Here is a 7,223-nt window from a genome sequence, read left to right as displayed (position 1 = left end):
GATCAAAATTTAAAGTATTGAAGTATTTTTTGGATGTCAAAATCCGTCCAAACAGTTTTCACCTATGTATTTCGTACAAACTGATAGGTTTGATAAATAAAGTACTGGAGAAGGTCGTGCCGCAAATAACTCATAAGTTTCTGTGCTGCTGAGTTGTGATCCGGTTATCTAAATCATGGCTACTTCAGTAACGGTGAAAAAATTCTGTGACAAATACTCTAATTTGCTCATGGATTTGGCTCTGATGGTAGATTAAAATGAATCCAGCTGAATCTCTTGTTTAAGATGGTCCAGTTTGGGTCCAAGCAGAACGTAAGATTCAGCGCAGGTCGAGGATTAACGCCTACCCGAAGGGTCAAAGAAGAGTGAAGTCAGTCTTGGGCAGTAGAAGGGGTTTTAGAAACTTGGTGATTAATGCATTACATTTAGGGAGAAGGAAAAGCTGAAGTTAATTACCTGACTGCTTGCACCAACGACAAGGGTATCCCACCGGATGAATAGTCGAAATTTCTAGAAAAAACGGAGTTCCTCATTCTCAATTGATGGATATCATCCTAGTAGTTACAGCCGCTTCTCCAGTTCAAATTTTTGATGCCAACTAATAGTCACTTCACTCTTTATGTTAGGTATTCTGGTGGTTCATCTTGCTGAACGACTGATTTTACTTCGACATGAATTCTCGGTAAAAAAAACAGTGGCTTGATTAGCTATACAAATAAATGACGAACACCAGTGCGAAGCAACAGGACAGATTTGGGTAAGCTTAAACAGTGAAATATATGATTGCATTCTTAATATTCCGAATGTGTTTGTTCGATGGCGATTGAGGAATGCACGAAAAGTATTCGGCGGAACATGTCAACCGGACTTGAATAGCAGAACTGCAAATTTGTCCAGGAAGAAGTAAATGAAGGAACCCGGCTCGTGTGTGACGAAGCTGCAATTGGGGAAGAAATTAATTTGGTGAATTACAACACGGAAAGTTAGTTAGCTGCTGGTCAACAAAATTTTATGTCACAATCAGCAAATTAACTTTGCCATGAACCAAAATTAGCTTGTAGGCACAAATGTCAACGATAGCTGGCTTATGGACCTGTCACGCAGCAGAAATGTGACTGTGGATTCTGGTCCCCTAATCAGAAACACGACATCTTGCGGATCAGCAATTCATCGGAATGGTGTTAATGTGTGACGTGACCAAATATCTGGTTGATGACATTCTATGACGCAAGGGGATGTCCTTGTATGCCATCTCCTATTTCATTTTGATCAAAATTTAAAGTATTGAAGTATTTTTTGGATGTCAAAATCCGTCCAAACAGTTTTCACCTATGTATTTCGTACAAACTGATAGGTTTGATAAATAAAGTACTGGAGAAGGTCGTGCCGCAAATAACTCACAAGTTTCTGTGCTGCTGAGTTGTGATCCGGTTATCTAAATCATGGCTACTTCAGTAACGGTGAAAAAATTCTGTGACAAATACTCTAATTTGCTCATGGATTTGGCTCTGATGGTAGATTAAAATGAATCCAGCTGAATCTCTTGTTTAAGATGGTCCAGTTTGGGTCCAAGCAGAACGTAAGATTCAGCGCAGGTCGAGGATTAACGCCTACCCGAAGGGTCAAAGAAGAGTGAAGTCAGTCTTGGGCAGTAGAAGGGGTTTTAGAAACTTGGTGATTAATGCATTACATTTAGGGAGAAGGAAAAGCTGAAGTTAATTACCTGACTGCTTGCACCAACGACAAGGGTATCCCACCGGATGAATAGTCGAAATTTCTAGAAAAAACGGAGTTCCTCATTCTCAATTGATGGATATCATCCTAGTAGTTACAGCCGCTTCTCCAGTTCAAATTTTTGATGCCAACTAATAGTCACTTCACTCTTTATGTTAGGTATTCTGGTGGTTCATCTTGCTGAACGACTGATTTTACTTCGACATGAATGATACTTACATCCCAAGTGTCCGGTCGATAGAGCCTCTTGAATATGCTCATCTGTTCGTGGAAGTATTCGCCTAATGTCTGACGTAATAGCCGTTCCGAGTATTTGTTAAAATGTAAATCCTAAAGTTCACATACTACTCACAGATTCGGGATCACACAAGGACAGCTTATAACAATATGTTTGCAGGGAGTTGATATGAAGTAACGAGTGCCGGCTCAAATTCCACACCTATTCATGAATGCTTGTGGAGGAACTATATGTACATCCAAACAACTTACTAACAAATACACCCACGTCCCTGACGAATTGCTTGTCCACATTTCTATAAGCTAAGGCTTATTGTGGAAATTGTAATACTACTCTTCGGGATCACACAAGGACAGCTTATAACAATATGTTTGCAGGGAGTTGATATGAAGTAACGAGTGCCGGCTCAAATTCCACACCTATTCATGAATGCTTGTGGAGGAACTATATGTACATCCAAACAACTTACTAACAAATACACCCACGTCCCTGACGAATTGCTTGTCCACATTTCTATAAGCTAAGGCTTATTGTGGAAATTGTCACTTTCTTAACCAAACCATGACCTGTACTTTTAAAGAGGAAAAAATTGGCCGGGCACTCTGGCACGTAGGATAAACACCTCAGAGAACTGCACGACCTCAAAAATGGCTTTCCTAAGACCAGGTTGGCCCTCGGGCATAAATACAATACAACTTACACGAGAAACCTTCGTTTCTGCTAGAATGTTTCGACCGCTGAATCAAAGCAAATCGTTTGTGGCATGTGGTTTTACTAATGTCTTTTTTAACTTCTTTTGCTATTCTTTGCCTGTCGGCTCTTTCCTTTCAAGGACAAGATCGGCCACAGCCTAGTAGGCGCGATATCATAACCTAAACCGATATAAAACAATTTTGTGAATGAGGTATGTTGTACTATCACTAAAACATCACCTCAAAGACCATCGCTAACTAGTTAGCATTTGTCAGAGGTCAGAATGGCCCCAGTTTTACCTTTCCAACGCTTTGCTGGAGAACTGTCTGAAGTAAAACTCTGCCAAACTATCCTAGAAAGGCAATCAGGACGCAAAATACTCAAGGGAGTAATCACTCGTATTTGGCTTTCAGGCGTCTACTCACCAGTGCTCTCTTGACGGGACAGGGATTGGCCGACTTCAGCATGTTCGAAACCGAGTGGCAGGTAAGCGAAAAAAGGCAGGTCCACAGATTATATTCACACACTAGTTCCAAGTCAAACAATACAGAAAGCACCCCAGGTGTTCATTTGCTCACTCTTTGGAACGTCGTGTATGGATCTTTGAAGTCCCCATTCTCACTTGCAACAATTCAAAGCCAACACTCTTTGGATCATCTGGTGATATCATCATTTGACACAATATATTTTTCACATGAATTGCTCATTAATAACAAGGACAGACATCAACTTTTTACCCACTAGGCGGAAATGCGGCTGATCAATACAAGCTCAGGTACGAAGTAAGCCAACAAACGCGGTGGTTCGTTGGGTGGAGCACTCACCTGGCTGATGGGAGGTCGCTGGATCGAGTCCTGTCTGTGGACCTTGCCTCTTAATTTGCACTTATGCATGCCCGGGTACATATCTAAGCTTTTCCCAATACTTGTCTCCCCTGCACTCAAATCTGATATTAAACTCCATGATATATCTATCATTGTCAATTGGTAAGTAGCTCGCCTAACAGTAAATTTATAATCCTATGAAAAGTAAACTGACTGTAATTGGTGGATTAGTTCTACATTCCTCTGAATTATAGTTTGACGCCTACACGTACGAAAAGATATCATTAACGCGCGACTCGCATAAGTTGTCGGTAACTTTTCGCTTATATATAACTTTTTTCGAATTCCGTTTACTGTTGCTGGAATCAGTCGTCCAAGTGCGTGAAAAAACTGAAGTATTCAGAGAAGATGTGTGATACAGCCTACCACTTATCTGGATGCTCGAGGTCCTTCACATTCCCACCAACGCTTTTACCCATCGTTGGGCTAATCATGCAGACAAACTACAGACGTTCTAGCTATATTATGTCATTCTTGAACCCAAATTGGGCGCGAATTGTGAAAGAGATTGATTTGTCAACTAATTTAGTCCTAACAGGAGACCCAACGGAATCCCAGAGGAATCACTGGATCGTGATATCTTCCAAGAGATGTGCTGCAACATGGCCGCCTCATGTCTTAGTTTGTATGACACTCCGAACACAACGGTACGATCTCCAGATGGAATGCACTGCTCATAGAACGGTTGGAAAAGCTTCGAATTCCACTACCAGTTTTGTCCCTCCTAGGGTGCATCAGATAGACCAAATACACAGATTCCTTCAATTTTACGTTCTTCTTGGACATCTAATTGCAAGCAAAGGGTTCTCATTGCCAAATCACGGTGGTGGGTGGTTCATATAAATATGTACTACACCATCTCAAATACTGCGCCATTCGTTCGGGTACATCAGTTTGGATCTGGCTAACACCAACAGAATTTACAAAAGGCTCTACTCAGGTGATGACTTTTGATCTTGATGGGCTCATATTTAGCAAATCTGGCGAATTTGGTTATTGAGAAGCTGTTTGATTGTGGTGGTAACCCACCACTACGCTCCGCAATAACGCACTGATGGTGTCACCTCGATTGGTGATGAAATCAATCAAATTGCCCAGCTCAGCGAACAAACCCATGATCAACTCTTTAGATGTGTTGTCACAACAGATACCGAGTGGTTAGTTTATGTGTTCGGTGATTGTATACACCACATTACTCCATATTCCTTCCAGAACTTGTCGATACTTCACTGAGTTCATCAGTCGAGTGAGGAACTGGCTTCACTTTACTTGCTTTCATTTCGGACTCCAACGTAGGTGAAATTCATTGTGTGAACGTAGATTGGGCACTTAAGCTCTGTGAACACAGCACAAAACTCTAGCCATCCAATTCAGTGTAGTTAATTTCACGAAATCAGAAACCGCTCTCATCAAGGTCCATATGATAGTATTGCTCTACATGTGATCCAGGGAAGTGTGACACAATCAAAGGTATGTGAGGGGGGCCGTCTAACCCAGTTTGCGAAGCGCTAATTATTAGACGACGTATCCTACTAGTTCTTTTGATCTACAGAAAGAAAGAATATATGCTTGGCTCTCTCTCAAGTACTAGTTAGAAACTCTTGATACGAGATGAATTTGAAGCAAATTGCCTTCACTTAAGGTCTCAGACCTCAACCCAACAGTTTTCTGCGAACAAGTGAAAAATCAACTTTCCCGAAAACACATCAAAGGTTTGAGGTTCATCCAATGCCAAAGACCTAATGGTAGTATAGAATGATTGCTAACGATTCGATTGTAATCGCTGAAAAATGAAGTCAGCAAATACTAATCTCTCAGGAATCCACGGTTTGTATCGGATCCACATTCCGGGATATCTGATGGGTCGTGATCCAAGTAGGTGCAGATCTCGCAGCCAGACACTTATGCACTACATAGCTAAGCTGTTGAAACCGATAATAACTGAACGGGTATCGATTAACTTACAGCTTTTCTATTTCAGTTTACTGACATGACCAGATGGTACCAAGTCTGGGAAAAAACATGGCTTTGGATATCATCCCCCCCGATCGTCTGGAATAGGACGTTCCCACTTAAATCTTAACCTGTTAAGTTACGCCGGCCGGATGGTGACACACTACAGCCTTATTTGAGCCGCGTACTAACAAGGTTTTCGGCCACACAAATCAAGAACACATGCTTAAACAATGAATTGCCAGGAAAATTATTCAGTAACTTACGCCCCAGTCAATCCAATTTGACGCCCGCAGCGACCCCCATATGCGCTTATTCGATGACCTTCCATTTACTACTTACTCTTCCCGTGAGTTGCTTGGCTTTCGAAATATTGACATTAGTAAGAAGGCGGTTAGGGTCTCATCGACCAACTAGCCTATAGTCGTTGAGGCGCCTCAAGACAGACTCCTCAAAGCGGTCTACAAATTCTGTCGTATCCATGGTAAATGGACATTTTTCATTACCTTATTGGTAATTTATTCCATAATGTGGCGGAGTATGTTACCTTGGGATAGTGACCCATCGATTGGTGAATAGCGTTTTAACTAGGACACAGAACTAAGTACTGAATCTACACCAATGATCGAACGACGCCTACAAGACTCCAAAGCAGTATGGCACAAACAAAGGTGGTCTATTAGTGCGAAAACGTTTGAGATGGTTTATAGCCGCGAGAAGGCTCAGCTGGTTAGAGCGCGAGTTTACTGACCGGAAGGTCTCTGGTTCGAAACCGACCTCGACCTCTCGACTTCCCCTTGGGCAACCTGATAGTATCCCAGCCCTCGTGCAACCTTCGGGTGGCATGACAGGTAGGCACCGGAAGGGTGCTACAACTGAGCGATTTTTCTTCTGCGTGAGGAAATTTTTGCACCGAGAGAGAGATTCAGCTGGGTTGCAGGTGAGTCTCTCGAAAAACCAAATTAGTTTGCAAATGAGCGTATATTCGCCGATTCCGTGCAATTTGGTTTCTAGTAGAAAATAAGGTTGACGGAAACCCGGGGACTGCGCCTACCTGATGAGCCTCAAAAAGGGCGAAGCCTGTCGTGGGCTGTCGACGGATTTTCAGCAACCTTATGAGTAGTACGTTACAAAGACTGAGACTGGTAAATTTGAAGCGTACTTTGCGAGGTGATTGTTCAACTAGACTGTGCTGAATACGTTTTTAACATGATAACCCTTGATTTATTGGATGAGTTGCGAACCCACCTGCCATAACTTCGTCCAACAATACAATGCCAGGTTGGACCATACTTTCGTTCAAAATCCTTTTTTATGTGACTTGCAATATCCTTTTCCAAATCGAAACGTTTCATTGCGTCAGCACACAGCTCCAGAGCATGTCTTTCCATCTGTTTATCCATGTCGACATTTTTCACGATAGCTTTTGAGTTCATTTTTCCAGTGAAGAATTTCGAAGGGCTGCTATGTCGTTCAAATCTGAGGCGAATGTTTTATCAAGTATTTATATATGCAGATCTTTCCGCGTGCTCAAACCCTCCCATGTGACGAAAGATGGCGAACTCCGTCCTACATATCTATGAACGTGTGTAAGATAGATGTTATACTACGTTTGTGGAACCAAAAGGGTGAGCATCAAGTGTTCGTTGAAATCATCAGCCCACCACACACGAACTGAAAATATGCGCCTTGGTATGCCATACATATCCACATCGCCAAGA

The 7,223-nt window shown here is 42.1% G+C and overlaps 1 protein-coding gene across 1 annotated transcript; it reads right to left on the bottom strand.

Annotated features, from left to right (window-relative positions):
- Window positions 1-859: 859 nt before the first annotated feature.
- On the bottom strand, window positions 860-6,981 carry T265_12813 (hypothetical protein; the record flags this gene model as incomplete). Its single annotated transcript, XM_009165591.1, has 3 exons — window positions 860-937; window positions 6,254-6,393; window positions 6,720-6,981. Coding segments are annotated over 3 exons (435 nt in total), but the record flags the coding sequence as incomplete, so codon positions are not given.
- Between the last annotated feature and the right edge of the window lie 242 nt (window positions 6,982-7,223).

Source organism: Opisthorchis viverrini (genome assembly GCF_000715545.1).
Source record: "Opisthorchis viverrini unplaced genomic scaffold opera_v5_16, whole genome shotgun sequence".
Taxonomy (NCBI): domain Eukaryota; kingdom Metazoa; phylum Platyhelminthes; class Trematoda; order Opisthorchiida; family Opisthorchiidae; genus Opisthorchis; species Opisthorchis viverrini.
The sequence above is the reverse complement of the archived record's forward strand: the minus strand, read 5'-3'. Positions and strand labels throughout refer to the sequence as shown.